Genomic DNA, 22,720 nt, shown 5'->3' with positions numbered 1-22,720 from the left:
CCAAAAGCTACCACCTGCCCTGAGCAGTTCTTAGCCATGTTATCCAATGGGAGGTGGATAACATGGCTAAGAGCATTAGCTCTGTAATGCATGAATATCGCGGAGTTTTCAGCGATATTAATGCATTGCGGTCGTTTTTTATCGTATTTGCGATAAACCTTGATAATAGCAAGGTTTATCTGCGATAATTTCTGACGGTAAAAAAATCGTTGCTAAGCATCGTTAGGGATAAATATCGCTTAACTTTGGTAATATGCCCCAACGTCTGTTAACGTTCGATTCGAAGGAAATCAGGAAGTGTTGAAAAACATTGTCTGCGCCATCTTGTCTTTTTTCAAATGCCACACTTTTGTCGTCCACGGCAGCCATTTTAGATGCCTTGACCAGACCCACTCTGTGCACGCTGTCGATCCTTAGCATGGCTCCCCACCCTCGCAAGCATCTCCCCCAGGCAGTGGTCACCCCCGCTCTCTGTCTTATGCATGGGTAATAAACCTCCCCCCATCTGCGCTGCTCTTCCCTGAGAATCACACCCTGTGCCCGCCCGACACCTCCCTTTCGCCCTATTCACTACCGCACCCTCTGACACTCCTTTTCCTCTGTGTCCGATTGTCCAGGCTGGTCCTAGGGTATCAGCTAGCCCTGCAGATGTAGTTTATGGCCACAGCTGTAAAGAATCACCCCTCTTCAAAGGAGTTATAGTAGATCAAGGCCCACACTCGATGAGATCCGTCACAGCAGAAGCGTTGCTATTATCTGAAAACCATCCTGTATTGTGATTGGGGAGGGGACCGAGCCTGAAGCGGAAGATTCCAGGGATGACTCTTTGTACATCAAAGTTTTTACAATTATGTGTCACATTAAAAATATATAGCACTCCGACAAAGTAGTAAGATTATAAAACTTTAATAATTTATAAATATATACAAGAAAACAAAAATAGTAATAACATATAAACATTTTTAGGGAAAAACAACGAAGTAGCGGTCGGCTGTGCGAATAGTCCCAACGCAGCACAACGTCCAGATTTCCGGCGTGGGGCGTCGCGGGGGGTGGGTCATCAGTAGCAAACTGTTGTGCGAATAGTTCCAAGGCAGCAGAACGCGCTGAAATCTAGATGACACGAAAGTGATGTCTAGTAAGTTGCCACCCAGCAAATAACGGCGTGGGGCGTCGCGGGGGGTGGGTCATCAGTAGCAAACTGTTGTGCGAATAGTTCCAAGGCAGCAGAACGATGGCACCAAGGTGATGTCCAGTAAGTTGCCGCACTGGTTTTGGTATCCTACAATGCTGCTCCGAATAACGGCGTGGGGCGCCCCGGGGAAGGCGGCGTGAACGGGCCTCTCCAGGTGGAGTGTCATCTGTTGTAGTGGGGCGCCCCTTTACCGTTTCAGTTGCCATTCCGTCCGTTTTTGGTCCACTGTGTCAAAAGCCGCAATTCAGCTGAGTTGCGCCCACTCTTGCGGTGCAGCGATAGGCGGCTGTCACAGGACTCTCAAAATGGCGGCAGGCTGTTTCCTTTTTGGGCCTGGTCCACTGAAATGGCCCTGGGACACCTTGGAAATCGGACGCTTGTCTGCTAGGTCTTGGACCCCATTCTCGAAAGCGTCCCCTCCGCCTTGAGAATTCATCAAAAGTTTTGGGGGCCCCGACTCCTGCAGGCTTCTGGTGGGGAGCGGCTGCCATGATTGCTCGCGGAATGACCACGACTGAGCTACGAGATGGTGGTGCTCTCATGCTGACGCCAGCTTCAGTCTGAAACATCCAGAAACAAGGTGGGGCTTTCATCGTTTGGGAAAAAAAAAAAGTTTTCATCCAATGAAAAGTGTTGTTTTTAGGTCATATGATCAAGCCTTCCATCATTAGGAAACCAAAAGTAAAATGAACCAATGAAAAGTTTTATAAACAAGTCACATGACCTGTTATGCGTCATAGAGTATAAAATGCGGAGAAAATACGTTGGCACGTGAGGCGGCGTCAGTAGCGGACCGATGTGCGAATAGGCCGAAGGCAATACAACGCGCCAAGATCCGGATGGCACCGAGGTGGTGTCATAGTTGAGAGTTCTGAGCAGCGGTTGTAACACTGTCTGAAGCTTATTTGCAGCTGCTGCAGCTTCACTACGCGCCAAGATCCGGATGGCACCGAGGTGGTGTCTAGTAAGGTGCACTGGTGTGGCCATCCTACAATGCTGAAAGTCGGCGTGGGGCGCCCCGTTGGCCTGTGAGTTTGCGTCAGTAGCGGACCGATGTGCGAATAGGCCGAAGGCAGCACAACGCGCCAAGATCCGGATGGCACCGAGGTGGTGTCTAGTAAGTTGCCGCACTGGTGTGGCCATCCAACAATGCTGAAAGTCGGCGTGGGGGGCCCCGTTGGCCTGTGAGTTTGCGTCAGTAGCGGACCGATGTGCGAATAGGCCGAAGGCAGCACAACGCGCCAAGATCCGGATGGCACCGAAGTGGTGTCTAGTAAGTTGCCGCACTGGTGTGGCCATCCTACAATGCTGAAAGTCGGCGTGGGGCGCCCCGTTGGCCTGTGAGATGGCGTCAGTAGCGGACCGATGTGTGAATGGGGCCGAAGGCAGCGCAACAATATTTTCGGAATAGAAGACACCACTAGGCGCTGAGATGCCAAGATCCGGATGGCACCGAGGTGGTGTGTAGCAAGTTGCCGCACTGGTGTGGCCATCCTACAATGCTGAAAGTCGGCGTGGGGCGCCCCGTTGGCCTGTGAGTTTGCGTCAGTAGCGGACCGATGTGCGAATAGGCCGAAGGCAGCACAACGCGCCAAGATCCGGATGGCACCGAGGTGGTGTCTAGTAAGTTGTCGCACTTCTGTGGCCATCCTACAATGTTGAAAGTCGGCGTGGGGCGCCCCGTTGGCCTGTGAGATGGCGTCAGTAGCGGACCGATGTGCGAATGGGGCCAAAGGCAGCGCAACAATATTTTCTGATTTGAAGACACCACAAGGCGCTGAGATGCCAAGATCCGGATGGTACCGAGGTGGTGTCTAGCAAGTTGTGGCACTGGTGTGGCCATCCTACAAGGGTAAAAGTCGGCGTGGGGCGCCCTGTTGGCCTGTGAGATGGTGTCAGTAGCGGACTGATGTGCGAATGGGGCCAAAGGCAGCGCAACAATATTTTCTACAATATTTTCGGAGTAGAAGACACCACAAGGCGCTGAGATGCCAAGATCCGGATGGCACCGAGGTGATGTCTAAGTTGCGGACCGATGTGCGAATGGGGCCAAAGGCAGCGCAACAATATTTTCTGAAGAGAATACACCACAAGGCGCTGAGATGCCAAGATCCGGATGGCACCGAGGTGATGTCTAAGTTGCGGACCGATGTGCGAATGGGGCCAAAGGCAGCGTAACAATATTTTCTGTATGGAAGATACCAGTAGGCGTTGAGATGCCAAGATTCGGATGGCACCGAGGTGATGTCTAGCAAGTTGCTGTACTGGTGTGGTCATCCTACAATGCTGAAACTCGGCGTGGGTCGCCCCATTAGCCTGTGAGATGGCGTCAGTAGCGGACCGATGTGCGAATAGGCCGAAGGCAGCACAACGCGCCAAGATCCGGATGTCACCGTGGTGGTTTCATAGTTGAGAGGCACTTCATCTGCAGTGGGGCGCCGAGATCCGGATGGCACCGAGGTGATGTCTAGCAAGTTGCTGTACTGGTGTGGCTATCCTACAATGCTGATAGTCGGCGTGGGGCGCCCCGTTGGCCTGTGAGATGGCGTCAGTAGCGGACCGATGTGCGAATGGGGCCAAAGGCAGCGCAACAATATATTCTGAATTGAAGACACCACAAGGCGCTGAGATGCCAAGTTCCAGATGGCACCGAGGTGGTGTCTAGCAAGTTGTGGCACTGGTGTGGCCATCCTACAATGGTAAAAGTCGGCGTGGGGCGCCCTGTTGGCCTGTGAGATGGTGTCAGTAGCGGACTGATGTGCGAATGGGGCCAAAGGCAGCGCAACAATATTTTCTGACTGACACCACAAGGCGCTGAGATGCCAAGATCCGGATGGCACCGAGGTGATGTCTAAGTTGCGGACCGATGTGCGAATGGGGCCAAAGGCAGCGCAACAATATTTTCTGAAGAGAAGACACCAAAAGGCGCTGACATTCCAAGATCCGGATGGCACCGAGGTGGTGTCTAGCAAGCTATGCAGTTGAGTTGTGTGCGCACTTGCGGCGAATAGGTCGAAGGCAGCATAACAATGTTTTCTGAATAGAAGACACCACAAGGCGTTGAGATTCGGTTACCACCGGGGTGATGTCTAGCAAGTTGCCGCACTGGTGTGGCCATCCTACAATACTGCTCCGAATAACGGCGTGGGGTGCCCGAAGGGGGGGGGGGGAGCCGGCGTGAATGGGCCTTCCTAGGTGGAGGCTCGTCTGCTGTAGTGGGGCGCCCCTTTACCGTTTCAGTTGCCATTCAGCTGAGTTTCGGCTGCTGTTGATGCTACAGCGACAGGCGGCTGCAAGAGGACTCTCAAAATGGCGGCCTGTTCTTTGGATTTGGGCCTGGTCCACTAAAATGGCCCTGGGACACCTTAGAACTCGGACGCTCGATTTTTTTTCCCTTTCCTGTACATGCAAAAAAAGGTAAATGCCCGGTACGTTACACGCTTCATCTGCCACGATGAACTCTCCAGAGGAACCGAAAAAAAATATAGTTGTGGTAACTATACCATGCATCGTCATATGGAGAGGTGGCACCAATTAATTATAGTGCTGCATAAAAGAGAGATTTGGAGGAGAACCCCTGACCTGCTAGTGCATTCATCAAAGAAGTGGTACTGAGAGCTTCAGAGGCAAGGGAAACGGTCCCAAATATTTAGAAGAACTTTGGAAAGATTAAAATGACATGTTTAGATTGTGGTAAATTAATTTCATGTGGACAGATGAGTGTTACTCTAATAAATACAGCATATGAACATCATCATAGTCGATGGTTGGTAGAGACATTTTGACTATATCCTGGACCTGCCCGTCCTCGCCCAAAATGGTGCCGGAATAAATGGGACTCGTAACTCCTTGTTGTGTACTGGTTGCAGAACCTTGAAATCACGAGATACGTATGCAGTTTTGAAGCACATGGTGGGCGGGGACGAGAATTGATTGAATATTTCGACATCCCTATTGATATTAAGTTCTGATGTGTTATTGATTACTGTACTGTTGAAAGTTCGAATTAACGTCACCCATGGTACTTGCCCGCAAATGTATATCTAGATAATTTTATTGTAACTGGCCCTGTCGTGTACGTCCACCGATTCCGTAACTGTTAGACACCTTAGTTCTTGCAACCTAATGGCCCGCCCGTTACGTTCCTCTACAGTGTAAATGTCTATTCATCATATACGATTACAGTTTGCTCCGTGGCAGGCCCACGTGGTTATAGGCTCGTATTTGTATAATGAAATTTTCACAATAAAGGTTTTTAAAAGAAAACATGGTAGTAGTATATACATTGGTAAAGTTTTTAATGATAGTCACTGTTTTAGAATCATTAAAAGGCAAGTGAAATAAAGCAGACCAATTACATGAAGGGTAAAAGGTATAATACGAAGGAACGCAGTAAAGATAAATGGTCAAGGGCTGTTGTGTTTTCTATTCCTGCAACATAAAGTGATCGATAAGAATCTCATATTCAGGCGTATCGGCGACTAAGACAGCAGGTCGACCCTCTTTTGCTCAACGGCTCCGTCATGGGACGAAGAAACGCTCTTTTTCTCGAAAAAAGAATATATTTTACTTGCAGGACAGTTGTAAAATTTCCGGGAAAGTACATTAGCCTGGAACATTATAACATATATTTAAGAAAAAATAATGTTCGGAAGTAATGAAAAGCGTAATTTTTAGGTGATATGACCAAGCCTTTCATCATTACAATAAAAAAAGTAAAATGAACCAATGAAAAGTTTTATTAACAAGTCACATGACTTGTTATGCTTACGTTACGCGCTGCGCGCCCCGGATGACTTCCGGATGCGCTAACGCGGCGCTTCATATGACGCATTACGCGACAACGCAGGTCCAGAATATAGTCAAAATGTCTCCACCAACCAGCCGTCGGAACACAACCCCTTTCAGCAGGCTAAATAGTTCTGTTAAATGACAACAGAAGGGACAGGCAACAAGAACCATCAGTCAAAGAGGGGAGGGCTAGTTCTTCTCTACCGGGTTACATTGGGGCGCTACCGGAACTGATCGAATTGGTAATCTACAGTGTTTCTGGATGTTTCAGACTGAAGCTGGGGTTAGCATGAGAGCAGCACCATTTCGTAGCTCCGTTGTGGCCATTCCGCAACCAATCATGGCAGCCGCTCTTTATCGTTATTTTGGGCGGGGTGGGTGGCGGAGCCGAGCTGTTTTGCAGCCATCATTGTGTGGAGTTCAGTTCATCTCACTAGTTTTGTATTTGTCATGAGGGGTTGTTCCTAATGTTTCTATTTTAGCGAGGTCAAAAAGAGATCCCATTAGTGGCCTACTGATTTTACTCGATTCCTTTTCTTTTTTTTTACACGATTTTTCGTTATCTGCAAAGACTAAACAGAGTATTGCGACTCTGTGTTTGTTTGTAAATAGAGAATGAACCAAAGAGAACTAATTCTAAAACAGTAAATACTTGGATAACAATCAATCAAATGGAGAGAGAAGCAGGCACGACGGATTACAACGGGGGCAAAGGCCTGCGTTAACTACCTTTCACTATCTGCAAAGAGAGAGTACTCCTAATAGAAATGAGGGGGGGGGGGGCACCATTCAAAGCAGATCAGTGTGCATAAACACGAAAATGTTTTCACTTACCACGTACTTGACATTCGACAGCTTATGATATTTGCTATTAAAAAAACATTGAAATTCACTGAAAAAACCATAGGTTATAGACCATGTATAGTTAGGAATTAGCATTTACAAAACCTTGAAAATTCACTGAAAAAACCATAGGTTATAGACCATATATAGTTAGGAATTAGCATTTAAAAAACCTTATTTTACTCACACAAAACCATTGAAATTCCATATATAGTTAGTTGCACTAACTATATATCGCGCACCCGCAATCCACTGCTGATCATGTCACATATTACATCATTCATGACATGGTCAGTGACATCACTGATGACATCACTGATGACATCTCAAATGACATCACTGATGACATCTCAAATGACATCACTGATGACATCACTGATGACATCTCAAATGACATCACTGATGACATCACTGATGACATCTCATTTGACATTACTGATCACATCACTGATGACATCATTCATGTGATAATACGATGAACCTCTTCAGACTCTAATATAACCTTAGATACACTCAGTGTAAACAGACACTCACAGACTGTCACTCATCCATGGAGTTACTCACACACCTAGTCAGTCATGCAAAGAATCAATCACACCTCCATTTCCTCAACTATACAGTTATACACACCTTACTTATTCAAACATATACTAACACATATTTACTCTATTATACAATCCCTGATACAAGTTCACAGTGATCCATACAGCCACTCACACATTCACTGGCTCTTATGCACAGTTATTTATATATGTCAACTCTCACATGTACTGTGTTTTACATATGTACTTACTTTGACATGCAGCACTGAGATATCCATTCACTCACCAATACACTCATGCACACAGTCAACCGCCCATACAGCTGTTTCCACATGCACTTTTGAACCCATACATCTAGTGAATCAACTGCTCACACATCTATGCACAGAGTCATACACCTCCCAGCCACCCACACACACACTCAGTCTCCCATACAAATACTTGGGCAACCAATCAATAACCCATATAGTTACTCATATAGCTACTGATCAACACATGCAGCAGTTTACAGAACAACAGACATAATGATGCACAAATTAAGACAGTTTAGTCACTAACCCATGCACTCAGTGAGACACATTTAATCACTCACTCATACAGTCAGGCATGCACCTACTAAATCCTTCATCCAGACACTTATACATCCACTCATTCTTGAATATGTAAGACATATTTTAACTTTACAGAAACATAGTCACTGGATGTTGTCATCAGTGATGTCATCAGTGATGTCATTTGAGATGTCATCAGTGATGTCATCAGTGATGTCACTGACCATGTCATGAATGATGTAATATGTGACATGATCAGCAGTGGATTGCGGGTGCGCGATATATAGTTAGTGCAACTAACTATATATGGAATTTCAATGGTTTTGTGTGAGTAAAATAAGGTTTTTTAAATGCTAATTCCTAACTATATATGGTCTATAACCTATGGTTTTTTCAGTGAATTTTCAAGGTTTTGTAAATGCTAATTCCTAACTATATATGGTCTATAACCTATGGTTTTTTCAGTGAATATATATATATATATATATATATATATATATATATATATATATATATGTAATATAAATATTAGGGCGAGACATTATCTAAGCTAATCGTAAAAATAATATACTTTTACTTTTAATAAACTTATATCACTTTTAAATCCAATTTCGCGAAGTCGCGTTGGGGGCGTGCTGCCTATGTGCACGGTGCGCGGACCCCATGTGACCTGAAAAAAAAAGATTTGATTGGTTCATAACATTTCCTATTGATAGCAGTGGCTATTGAAGGACCCCACCCATTTCAATCATTCTTCTTAGACCTTCTTTGGAGGAACAACTCTCAACTGAAAAGAACCTATTTTCATTGCATTCCTTTGTGCTATTTTTTCAATAGTGCACAAAATGGCTTCAGGACAGCAGCCATCATCAGACTCAGACCACTCTTCAGGTCAGGAATTTCTTCCTGAGCCTCCACGTTCAGAAAGATATACATCAGTTGTCTGGAAAAAAAATTCAATCCCAGATGGCCAGAAAAAAATTAATGCAACTAAAGTGACCTGCAGGATTTGTGAGAGGGTGCTTTCCAGAGGAGATCCTACCAAAAAATACTCCTGTGGAACAGCCAGTATGATGAAGCACTTGAAGATACTGCACCCTGTGAACCTGGCTCATGAAGAGTGCAGGAGACTCTGTGAAAATCCTCCACCTGCAGTGCCAAGTACTTCCAGGACATCTTCTTCACCGCAAAATCTGGACATACATCCATAATTTGGCCACCTGAAGGTGCACTGCATTAAGTGCAACAAATTAGTGTGTTATGGAGAACAGTCCGTAGATCTGATCTATAGAGCACAAGAAAATCATTGGTGCTAGTTTTTTCCCCCCTGAAGTTCATTGTTTTGTTCCTCCAGTTCTCTTTTTTTCCTTTTAAAAAAAAAATTCATAAAATTGTTCAAAAAAGCACAAAAAAATAAAAAATAAAAATAAAACTAACTTCTCTGGTTACAAAAAGAGCTATATTTGTATGATAGTGTATGAAAGTTTGGTTGAATGTACGCGTAGTGTATAATTGACTGAAAGAATGCATTGGTAGTGTATGGTGAATGTATAAGTGCAGAACTATAAGGAAGTGCTGCAGCATGACACTGTAACCTCTTTAGCTGCAGTGTGCTATGGTACTTTTGAAGCACAGGGATGCAACATATGACCATATATATGTTGCAAGTCTATGCTTCCCTCTGCACTGCTGCTTAAACTGCAGCCATGTGGTGACACAGGTACCCTTGCACCAAGCCAATTCTTGTTTTTGGATCATACAGGTACCCTTGCACCATGGTGCATGGATATCACGTGTTGTGTGGAGTTTGTTTTTGTGCAGGAAGACTCACCTTCCTGCTCAAAAATAAGCAGTGAAGGCATTTTTCTCCTTCAATGTATGATGTGCAATGTAGCATATATTGAAAGAGAAAAAATGAGGAGAAATGAAAACAATTCTCCTTTTTGAGGCTTGCTACACCAACTGGAGAATGGTGCAGCATTCACACACATATTCAGATTTCATGAATTCTGTTTAAATCTGGAGATGTGTCACATTTCTATTGGTTACACATTTCAACCCTTTCCAATTGACTTTGAACTCTACCCCCAATCTGCTTACTGCCTGTTACCATAGTAACAGTTCATGGAACACTCAACTGAACACACAGGTCACAAGTTCAGCACACAATGTTGCTAATCCAAACAGCAAGTGTACTTGACTTTTCAAAATATCAGCTTATCCTATCTAATGTTCCTTTCAAACAGTTTTTACCAACCAATAAGAAACATGCTTTTGAAACACAGAAACATGCACCCTACTTTTCAGTCTATAATGTCCTTAAACAGCCAATCATTTCTCTTCTTTATCCAAAACTGCATCTTATCCACCATTTTAGACAAATCTTAGTTTTCAAACTGCCATTTCACACAGAGACACCGTCTGAGTGCATCCAGACCTCCCTTCAAGATGCTTAGAGTGTGGATTGTGGGGCACAGCTATATTTTCTGGAGCTAAAGGTATGCAGAAAACAGAGGTATTGACAAAGACCTAGCTTTGCCAAATGTAGACATTAAATGGTTTGGTCAGAGAGGATTAAAGTGGCACCAATTGATGCCATTGGTTAAATAATTTTTGCATCTCCAACACCCTGACCTCATAATTGTGCACTGTGGTGGCAATGACCTAGGCACTTTTAATGGGGTAGGTCTGGAAATGCATATGAAGGACACCTTTGGATAATTGATGTCACTCTTTCCCCAAACTGCATTTGTCCATTCTAATATATGCCAAAGACAGAAATGGAACTGGTCCAATCAATTTTGTCCACAGTTTTAGAAAGCTAGGAAACATGTCAATAAAGCTGTTTCTGTTTATCTCCGAGATTACAGGATGGGGTCCATTTACCACAACAATCTGCGTTTTAATATGGATGGCATCTATAGGAGAGATGGTGTACATTTTACAGATGAGGGTAACAGAGTCTTCCTCATCAACTTTAGACTCTGCATAGGTACTAAATCATAGGTACCAAAATCTCTCAATAAACACAAGGGCTCTTTTCAGATCCACCCAAGATCAAAACACATAAGCCTGATATACATTTTTAAAAATATTACTTTTTTTTGCTTGGAGTCGCGTACCCAGCGCGTTAGGAGTCACGCATCCAAAGCGTGCACACCGGGGGGCCGCGTTGAGTGCCGCGCTGGATGTGTGGCTCCTAATTTTACCATAAAAAAATTAGCACCTACCACTAATTTTTATTCTCCCTGGGGACCCCATCCCCGGGGACTAAATACAACGTTGGGGACAGTGGGGGGAGCCCCAATGCCCCCACGGTCCCAGCCGGCTCCCCGCGTCCTTCGGGAGCCGGATTGCTTTTCCACATGGGGAGCTGCATGGAGCTGCTAACATGCAGCTCCCGTGTGGAAAAGCAATCTGGTTTGCATTTTGAAAGAGAGAGCAGGTTTCCCTGCTCTCTCTTTCAAAATCCAAACCAAGGGGTCATTAGGATGGCGGACGGACTATTTACGCCCACCATCTTTTCGGGGATAGGGACCACCCGCCATAAGGGCGGGGGTCCCATGAGGGCAATTAGGATGCACCCACCACAGTGGCAGGCGCATCCTGCATTCCTGGCATTGTGGCGGGCGGTGCACTCAGCACCGCCCGCCACAATGCCAGGAAGGCATGTTGTGCACTTCCATGCACAACATGGCAGGCACCGCGTGGTGCCTGCCATGTTGGGCATGGAACTGCTGGGGGATACCATAGGTACCCCCCCATGTGCCACCCCCCACCCCCAACAGACTGGGGGCCCGCAAACACAAACACCGCATGCCTTTCCGTGGCAGCAATGCCGCCACAGAAAGGCACCCTCCCACCTGCATCCTGATATGGATGGCGGTGTCTAGCAGACACCACCACCATATGAAACCCTTTTTCATAGCGGCGGGCGGTCTTCCCATCCGCCACGGTCCCCCTGCCATACTAATGTGGCGGGGGAAATGGGCGGCGGGCAGGCTAGGATGTAGGGTGGATTCCCACCGCCATGCGGGCAGTGGTGATCCGTCCTACATCCTAATGGGTCCTCAAGTTTGCTATGACTGGGCAGGAGCCTTGGCTCCCACCCTGCCATAGCAAACAGCAGTATTATAAGTAAACAACGGTCCTTAGCAATTCAATATACACACGGAAAATAATATTGATAGGCCACAATCTGCGCTATAATAAGTAAGGTGTCCAGCCGGACCCTGCAATTTAATGATGAAAGGAATAAACACATTTTTCAAAAGAACACATATATAGTGGGACACAGTCCTGTATCCACAACGAACAACAAGGCTAGACAAACAATATACATTTGGTGGGAGGTTTCTCAGGAAATTTTACAATTTGTGAGCCGCTAGAGGAAATGAAAATAATTCAACCTAGCTATACTCATGTAGTAAAAACGTAATTATGTTACACAATGGGGAACTAGTGTTTAGACCACATCAACTGTCGACGGCGTTTCGATCCTGTTAAAATAAAGAATCATCATCAGGACAACCAATGTACTGCCTGAATGTACAAGCCTGTAAAAAATGGGGAAAAAACACACAAGGAAATTGGTTTAAAATCTCACCACGACCTACTGTACATAGCATAAGATGCTTACCATGCCATGCCTTAAGGTGAAACCTTACATACGTGCGGGTGATTGTCGTGTACAGTGACATTCATCCAGACACTGTTTATTGTGAATAGAGAGTAGGCTGTGAGGGGCTGTGTGGGAATGAGGGGAGGCTGCCGGCGGCAGTCTAGCAAGCCAGCGTGCTTGCGGAGGGAAGGGTTGAGGTAATGTACCTATTTGCAGAGAGATCCAGGGAAGGTTCCAGCTGAATGAAGGCTGTCCCTGGAAGCACAGGAGGACGGAGGTAGGGCGCGAGGGGGAGCCCTGGGATGGCTGCGTAGAAGGGCAAGAACAAGGTTAGTCTAGGGTGTCAACGAACAGGGCAGCACGGGGTAGCATGCGAGGGAGCTTACCTCGGGCTGTGAATGACAGGGCGTCCCATCCAGTGGCGCCGCTATAGCAGAAGAATTGTTCCAAGGTGAGGGATAGTCTGGGGGAGGGAGGAATCAGTTAACCCCGAGCAAAACCTGGGTTAAGTTAAGGAATCATGTAACCAAGGGTGGCAGGCGGGGATGCTTACCTAGGGCTACAGAATGCAGGGCGTCCTGTCCGGTGGCGCCGCTGCAGCGGAGGTATTGTTACAAGGTGGGGGATAGGTCTGGAAGGAAGGGAATTCAGTAAGTCCCTGAGCAATTACCTAGAGGTTAACGCTAGGCTGAATTAGAATTGGGAGGATTGTAAGAAGCGCTAACCCTTGAATTGGAGGTTATAGATGCCCAGGATGTGAGATGGGCGTGGGTAGAGTTGCGGTGGATGCCGACAAGGATTAGCCTGTGGGAAATTAAAGGAATATCAGCCCTTCGGTCCACACCCCTGTCAAAACCAAGGGGAACAAGTGGGCAAAACCAGGGAATCGACGCATGGCTTACCGAGGTGTTCACGATCGAACATCAGCGTGCGTCTGGAGGGCCGAATCGCACCGGTCAGACGGGGAGTGGCTAGCGTACCACGAGGAAGTAGTTTCCCGGCCATATTGGGTGAGGCAAGCTGCCAGAGTTGAAGTTGCAACTTCAACTCTGGCAGCTTGCCGGCGCCATTCTAAAATGGTTACAAAGTTAGCTTCAACTCGGGCACCTGCCTTAACTCTGTAAGTGCTTCCTGTGGGCCAAAAATTAAACCTCAACAGGAAGCACTTACAGATATAAATAAAGCAGGTGCCCGAGTTGAAGCTCAAATTCAGTAACGTTTTAATCAGCCCAAAACATTAGTGAGCACGGTCGAGGCTGGGCAAGTGTGCTTTAACCCCATATCTGCCGTCGAAAATTAGCTGTAATACTTGAGGGAGGTCTTTGCATCCATGAGTTTCTCGAGCGCAATCCCCGTGTAGTTCCTGTGACCAGGAGGCTGCTTTCTCCTCATCTGCTGCCCTGCTCGCTCGCTGACCCTTTATACACAAGAGGCATGTTGGCGCCAGGATACCCGTAGGGTGACAGTTGCGCGTTACAAATAATAAATACAATACAATACAATACTACAATACAATACACGCATAGAAGCCCCGGGTCACTCTTTGCATCCATGAGTTTCTTGAGCGCAACCCCTGTGTAGTTCCTGTGACCAGGAGGCTGCTTTCTCCTCATCTGCTGCCCTGCTCGCTCTCTGACCCTTTATACACAAGAGGCATGTGAACACGCATAGAAGCCCCAGGTCACTCTTTGCATTCCATGAGTTTCTCGAGCGTAACCCCCGTGTAGTTCCTGTGACCAGGAGGCTGCTTTTTCCTCACCTGCTGCCCTGCTCGCTCTCTGACCCTTTATACACAAGAGGCATGTTGACATGCATAGAAGCCCCGCCTATTTGGCCCTGCACCACACACTAGCGGTATCAAACGTATTCCCGCCATTTCCCAACTTTGATGGACAGCTCACTGAAGGGACCTCAGCACCTTTTGGCGTGGTGGAAAAGTTACAGGCACACATGGACAGTGGAGACAAACCTTCCGGCCCTTTACGCAGCTGCAGTGTAGGAAAAGCACTATACTTTTACCCAACGAGGTAGCACTTACTGATTAGCCACTAGAGTACTCCAGTTGAGTAGAGTGCAAATCGCAAAAAAATCAGCGAGTTCACGGGAAAATCCGCAAATTTGTGGATTTTTTGCGATTACGCGCGAATTCGCGGACCGCAGATCTGCAAAATTTGCCCATAGTTAATATATATATATATATATATATATATATATATTTCCACAAGTCTCGAAGCCCAGCTTGGCATCCGCTTCCGCTGATCGACGAGAATTCGAAAAAAGCCACAAACTCGGTGATTCTCGTTCCAGTGAGTTTATTGTGCATTCAAACGCCCACCAGTCGCCATATATATATTGCCTACAGGCAGTCACCAGAGCGGGTTTCGTTTTTCTAATAACTTTGGCACCGTTTGATGAACCTACATAAAAAGTTTCAAAACTAGTTTGTCACTCACTTTAGCTGCTGTCTGGAAAGTTTCAGGGGAAAGCGTCAAGCAGGGACTGAGAAAAAGGTGTGTCCCAAAATACGTTTTGTCAATCCAATTTCCCATAGCAATTTTAGACACAACTACAGCGTGAACAACTGATTGGAATTGCACCAAATTTGCCAGAAAGCTGGATCTTTGTCCAGAAAGAGGGTTTTTTGAAATTTGGTGTAAATCTGCTCAGTAGTTTTGGTGTTTTGGTGTTATTAAAGAAAAACGATTTATGTACATCTAGAAGCCGTGATTGGCTGGCCGCTACCTGAGAGAAAAGTTGTGACTGCCATTTTGTGAATCAGGACAAGGTTACAGGAGGAATTAAATAAAAATAGGTTATAAGGGTTCAGGATAGGGGTATTCTAAACCCATGGAAGTGGTGGAGGAGTCTGTGGGGGACTCTCATGAGCAGGAAATTGCACAAAAGCATTTTTTTGGGGTCGTGCGAGGATCTGTTGATCCACCACGGCACTCAACACAGTCTCCGTGTGAATAAGTGACGGACCGACGGATCCAAATCTACTGATCCAGAATCCCAATTTAAAAATACACACTCTCACACCTCCACACATCCACTCACTCACACATCTATACACCCACTCAGACCCCCTCTCACACACCCATACAGTCACTCACAAAACCATTCAGTCACTGATGCAGCCACTCAGAAACCCAGAGAACCACTCACACACAGTCTCACAGACCCATACAGGCACTGACACACCCGCTCACACATCCACATATATACACATATAGCCACTTTCACACCCACTCACAGACCCACACAGACACTTACGCACCCACTCACAGACCTATACAGCAAAACCACTGACACACCCACTCACACACCACTCAGAGACCCACACTGCCACTTACACAAACACTCATAGACCCACCCATCACACTCTCACACTCCCACATTGCAACTCACACACACATCCATACACACATGCCCATACAGTCACTCACACACCCATACAGCACTGATACATCCACTCAGGGACTTAGAGAACCACTCACACACAAAATCACAGACAAACAGTGGCACTGACACACCCACTCACACAGCCATGTATGCTGAATGTGGGGGGGTAGTTGCATCGGCCAACACCCGGCATACAGCCAATCCCCGCTGCACACTGGCAAAGGCCATTCGCGGTGTTAGGTTGGCTGCACATCTGGTGTTGGCCACAGGGCCTGGTCACAAGTAACTATAACTTACGCCCTCGCCATGCACTGCTAATTACGCCACATATCACATCACTCATAACATCTTCCATGACATCATTGATAATATCACTGCAATGAAATTATTAACTGTGCATGGCTTATAATTACCTTAGGACACATCTATCTATATGTCACAAATATAGATACACTTTAAAACAGTTTGCTATGGGAGCACATACAATATTAATTATTATAACATATATCATAGTACAAAGATGTCACATACGTTCTGAGTGTCTCCAGTGGTTCTTTGATGTTAATGATCCCAGTGTCTGGGTCTAGAGTCGTGAAAATGCATCTACAAAAATGAGAAACACAGCAAGCATGAAAATAAACTCACTCAAGCAGACGTAAAATAGATGAAAAAAGCCCAATGCTTTTCCCGTTCGATCGGTTGTAATCATTAACATCCCACTTTTTCATCGACCTGGTATATTTAACACAATAAGAATAAAGTGTTCTCCTTACCTATGGCAAGCCATGACTCTATTCAGTTCCACATCACCAATCATTACTTCATCCCAAGAATCCTAGAGGAAATGTTAGAAATGATCACATGCCAGGCCTCCTGCAACCGTTTTCATTGTGCATTATGCAAATATTATGTGCATGCATAAGGATATATTGCCATCCAAGGATGTCCAATCAATGAGTCACATGCAGCAAATAAACAGGTTATTTTACCTGTCCCTTTAAAAATACAGATGCTCTTGGTTACCATTAAAGAAGACTCCAGATAGTCCCTAATGTCACTGCAATGTGGTCTGTGAGGTCTGTTCAAAATACATATCAACACAATTATACAAAAGTAGCTTAGATACATTCATGATGCCTTTTGCATAGGAACTAGAGAAGAACACGAATTAGAGCAATTCCTTGAGTGGCTGAATAACTGTACACCTGGCAATAATTCATTATGAACAAAAAGACTAGCTCAGTATTATTCATAGAAGTAAGAATCAATCGCAACAGACTGACCACCACTCTGTATAGAAGGCCAACAGACAAAAATAGCACTTTGCACTATGACAACTTACCATATGGTCAGTTTTTAAGAATAAGACGCAGTAGAGAGAGCGACCCTTGACCTCTGGTAGGTCGCTCCCCCTCCGCTGCAGCGCCACCAACACTAGTGCCAGCCTTGTGCTCCTCTGCTGCCTCCTCCCGCTCCTGGTGCCTCGCACTCGATCTCTGTCCCTGCCGTCTCCTGCTACCGTGTGCCTGTGCCCCTTCCATTGCCTTCTGTACCTTGTATGCCCGGCCCCCGCCCGTTTCCCTTCTGTAATCTGTGTGCCTGGGTTCCTCCCTTAGTTCTGCCGCCGTTCTGCCCACCGATTTTTCCGCCGCTGCCCCCCCTGCGGCCCCGCCCCCCCTGCCCATTCGATACCCAGTCTTCCCGCCTCCCCGCTGACACTCCCTCCCCACCTCCCCCTGATATGGCAGACGCGCGCAGCGGGCGCGCCGACATCTGCGCCTGGACCGCGCCCAGCTCCAGAACCCCATGCCCCCACGCCATCAACAAAGCCCGACTTCACTACAACGCCAACACCCTCGTCGCTCTCAATCACGGACGGACCACCAACTGCTACAAGGCCACCCCCAAGCGCACCCACGGCCCATTCACCTGCCAGAACTGCAACTTCGCCTGCACCAACGACGCCGAGGCACCCACTACAACGGAACCCAACCGACTGCGATGCATCCTGCTCAACACCCGCTCCGCACGCAAGCACGCCGTCGAGCTCTGGGACCTACTCACCACCACATCACTTGACGTCGCCTTCCTGACCGAGACCTGGATGAACAAAGCCTCCGCCCCAGACATCGCAGTGGCCATTCCCAACGGATACAAAATCTCCCGCAGAGATCGCACCAACGGAGTCGGAGGAGGAATCGCTATCATCCACAAGAACACCATCAAGGTCTCCACTATCACCAACGACACCCTCACCACCGCCGAACCCATGCACTTCAAGATCCACACGGACCCCACGACCACCCTCAGGGGCAGCCTCGTCTACAGACCACCCGGCCCACGTCCCCAATTCTGCAACTGCATCGCCGACTTCATCAGCTCGCACGCACTGACCTCCACCAACTACATCCTGCTCGGTGACCTTAACTACCACCTGGAGAACAACAACGACAGCAACTCCTCCACCCTGATCAACAACCTAGCCACCCTCGGAATGAAACAGATCGTCACCACCCCGACCCACATCGCCGGCCACACGCTCGATGCCATCTTCTCCTCCAGCCCCCACGTTGCCTTAAGCCATGCTTCCGAGCTCACATGGACTGACCACCCCTGCGTCCACTTCACCTTCCAGAAACCCATCACCCACCACCGCACCCCACAGATCCCCCGCCGACGCTGGGGAAAAGTCACCAAAGAGCTACTAGAAACACACCTCCAAGCAACCCACCGAGCTGCCCCACCGACCCCGATGAAGGAGCCCGCACCATCAGACTCTGGATGGAAGGCTGCGCCAACACCGTAGCACCACTGAGACAACCCACCAACAGAGACACCAGCCAGAGAGCCAGCTGGTTCACCCTGGACCTCTTGACATCCAAACGCACCTGCCGAAAACTCGAAAACACCTGGCTCAGTGAGAGAACGCCTGCCAACCGCGCAGCCCACAAAGACGCCATCCGCAACCATCACCACCTCATCAGGACCACCAAAAGAGCCTCGTTCAAAGACCTTCTCGACAACAACGCCCACAACAGCAAAGAGCTCTTCAACATCATGAAAGAACTCTCCAACCCCAGCTCCTGCACCAACTACATCCCTCCGTTGCAAGCCCTGTGTGACACCCTCGCTGCCTTCTTCCACCGCAAGATCACCGACATCCACAACAGCTTCAACCCCCGGCGGCACCCCACGGACCTTGCCGCGTCGAACACCCCGAACCCTACCGACCACGACCCTCTGACCACATGGACCAACGTGAGCACCGAAGACATAATCAAGACCATGAACACCATCCACTCAGGCTCCCCGTCCGACCCCCTACCTCACCACATCACCAACAAAGCTGACAGCCTCATCGCACCCCACCTACGCAACATCATCAACTTCACCTTCAGTACCGCCACCTTCCCCGAGAGCTGGAAACACACTGAGATCAACGCCCTACTAAAGAAACCCAAGGCGGACCCGAGCGACCTCAAGAACCTCCGGCCAATCTTCCTGCTTCCATTCCCAGCGAAAGTCATTGAAAAGATCGTCAACACCCAGCTCACCCGCTACCTAGAAGACAATAGCATCCTGGACCCCTCCCAGTCAGGCTTCCGCAGCAACCACAGCACCGAGACCGCCCTCATCGCCGCCACAGACGACATCAGAATCCTACTCGACAACGGCGAGACAGCAGCCCTCATCCTCCTGGACCTCTCCGCCGCCTTCGACACCGTCTGCCACCACACACTATGCACACGCCTCTACGACGCAGGAATCCGAGACAGGGCCCTGGACTGGACCACCTCCTTCCTCACCGACAGAACCCAGAGAGTCCGCCTCCCCCGTTCCATTCCGTAACCACCAAAACCATCTGCGGCGTCCCGCAGGGATCCTCACTCAGCCCGATGCTGTTCAACGTCTACATGGCTCCCCTCGCCCGCATCGCCAGACTACACAACCTCAACATAATCTCCTACGCCGACGACACCCAGCTGATCCTCTCCCTCACCAAGGACCCACTCATCGCCAAATCCAACTTGCACCAGGGTATGAAAGCCACCGCCAATTGGATGGAGGCAAGCAGGCTGAAACTGAACGCAGACAAGACGGAGATCCTCATCCTTGGGACCAACCCCTCAGCATGGGACGACTCCTGGTGGCCAACATCACTGGGAACCCCCCTGGCACCTACAAACCACGCACGCAACCTAGGGGTCATCCTCGATTCCAAGCTCAGCATGTCCAACCAAGTCAATGCAGTCTCCTCCTCCTCCTGCTTCCACACCCTTCGCATGCTCCGCAAGATCTACAGGTGTATCCCGACGGAAAACTGTTACCCACGCCCTCGTCAGCAGCCGACTCGACTACGGAAAAGCCCTTTACGCCGGAGCCCCGTCCAAACTCATCAACAGACTCCAAAGAATCCAGAAAGCCTCCGCACGCCTGATCCTAGACGTCCCGCGCCGAGACCACATCACCCCCCACCTGAGAGACCTGCACTGGCTCCCCGTCGACAAAAGAATCACATTCAAACTCATGATCCACGCACACAAGGCACTCCACAACACCGGCCCAGCCTACCTCAACGACAGACTCTCCTTCTACAGACCCAACAGGAAACTCCGCTCCGCCGACCTGTCCCTGGCCGCCATCCCGCGCATCCATAGAACCACCTCCGGGGGCAGGTCCTTCTCCCACCGTGCCGCCAAGACATGGAGCTCCCTCCCTCTCTTCCTACAACAGACCGCAGACCTCCCGGCCTTCAGCGCCTTGAGACCCTAGCGGGTAAGTAGAGCGCTTTAGAAATCCCTGATTGATTGATTGATTCATTCATACAAATAAAGAAGATTATTTCCACCAAACCTGAGTGATAAAGGTTAACCACATAAATTGTGAAGAATTCACTAAAGAGGGCTTGGTTCAACTCACTGAGAGACAGTCCTGGAGATAAAAGAAAGAAAAACCGAGGATAGATTATTCTGTGTATTGACTTTTTGCCCAGGCACCAACCAGCTTAAACGAGTTATACATCAGAATTTCCACATCCTACTGAGCCTGGAGTGTAAACTGGAATGTCCATTATGCGCTTTAAAGAAAAACTGCTATATTCGGAAGCAATTTGCTTGAGCATGCCTGCCCACGACTACTTCGAAAGAATAAAAACACACCGATAGAACACTGGAATTTACCTTCCTTACAAATATGGCATGTGCTCTACCTCGACCAAACTATTGAGGGTTCAGAATTTTGTAAAACTTCATTAAGTGGATTGACATCCAATGTCCACAGTAAAAATCTTCGGGGCATATCGTCAAGGGGAAAGGCCTTAAAATTATCGCTACTTTTGCGTCCGTTTTCGGGCGAAATGCGGCGATACTTTTAACGCAATATCAGCATGGGCCTGCTAACATGTGAATCCATGCTGTAGCACCCATTAACTGTTCGCCTCGCCTCGCATCGCTAATGGGATGTGAGGTAGGTGATCCCGTGTGAAATACACACGAAATACAGCGAAATTAAATTAATCGCTAACAGAGGTTCTCCCTATCAGCAAGGGAATCGCTAACCGGCCTTGCGACATTAAAACTAGCACTAACGGGTATATCGCAGGTTTCTTACGCCTGTTAATTTTCTGACTTGGCTATGTTTTTAATGGGAGGTGGATTATTATGCTGAGTCCACATCTCCCTGTCATCAGTGTTTTTGTCTAACTCTTTTTTTTATCGCAGGAAATCCTGCGATATTGCCCCTTATCGCCGATATTCCTGGATTTCATATCGCCCCTGCGATGCGCGTCGCTGATTGTGCGCTTACCGGGTGATAGAATCTGGCGATAGGCGGCGTTAATTTTCTGCACGCTAAACACGGCCAGTGATAATTATCACTGGCGGTTGATGATATGCCCCTTTATTTCTGAAATCTTATCTCCTCGTGGCAAACCACATGTAGGTAAGACAAACCACGGAGCGACGGAGCATAACTCAACATAAATCACACGTTACATCATCTCCACTAGTCAATCATTTGCTTTCGCATATCCATACTAAGATGATTTTAAATCAGTTATCAATCCCCACCCCAAAGAAGGAGACTTAGAAGGTATTCTGATGAAAAGAGAGGTGAATCTTATCCTGGCTTCAATACAACTGTCACAGGATTGAATGAAATGTCAGATCTACAAACTCTATAAGTGGACTTCCCCATTCAAGCTACATTTATTGTATTTGTCGCAGTTTAGATTCTGACCCTGCAGCCTGAACAAACATTAACTTAAATGTCAGGCTCGAGTAAGAGTCTGATGCCTATGCTGCCCTGCCTAAAACCGATGCAACCAATGTATAAGGCAAACTTAATCCAATTGTAAGGTATAACTAACTCAGGATAAGTGTAAACACGCCATGCAAAAAAAGTTGAAATGACAGATCGCTTAATTTTTTTCATTTTTTTCAACTTTTCGAACAATATGCCTCTTTTTCAAAAAGAAACTGAAGATAATTACGTTTATCACAACTCACATAGGTGGCACTTTTTAAATTTGATTTCAAAGTAATTCCATATCGACACATAATTTTAATCTTTTGTTATCCAACAGCTTTACCCAGTTTGATGTCCTGAGGAGACTCCACAATCAGTGGAGTCAAAGGGATTGGCAAAATGTGCCCAGAGTTTTGGACTTGAAATTCATAGAGGAGCAGACCTATGAGAGATTGCACTTCGGATAGATTAATGAACCAATCACAACCCCTGGCGGATTTTAAAAAAAGGATTTAGTATGGACTACAAG

General features: G+C 47.4%; 1 protein-coding gene across 2 annotated transcripts in view; it reads right to left on the bottom strand.

Moving 5' to 3' along the window:
* LOC144763842 (mitochondrial amidoxime-reducing component 1-like) overlaps positions 1 to 22,720 on the bottom strand; it is a 202,180-nt gene that overhangs the window by 62,791 nt on the left and 116,669 nt on the right. For both annotated transcript variants that reach the window (XM_078649813.1, XM_078649814.1), the window contains 2 exons: positions 16,719 to 16,780; positions 16,477 to 16,548 (listed from right to left, as the gene is read on the bottom strand). In XM_078649813.1, coding sequence (XP_078505939.1) covers positions 16,477 to 16,548; positions 16,719 to 16,780 — 134 coding nt within the window. The remainder of the gene's footprint in view (positions 1 to 16,476; positions 16,549 to 16,718; positions 16,781 to 22,720) is intronic.

The sequence above is a fragment of the Lissotriton helveticus genome, chromosome 6 (assembly GCF_964261635.1).
Source record: "Lissotriton helveticus chromosome 6, aLisHel1.1, whole genome shotgun sequence".
Lineage (NCBI taxonomy): Eukaryota > Metazoa > Chordata > Amphibia > Caudata > Salamandridae > Lissotriton > Lissotriton helveticus.
The sequence above is the reverse complement of the archived record's forward strand: the minus strand, read 5'-3'. Positions and strand labels throughout refer to the sequence as shown.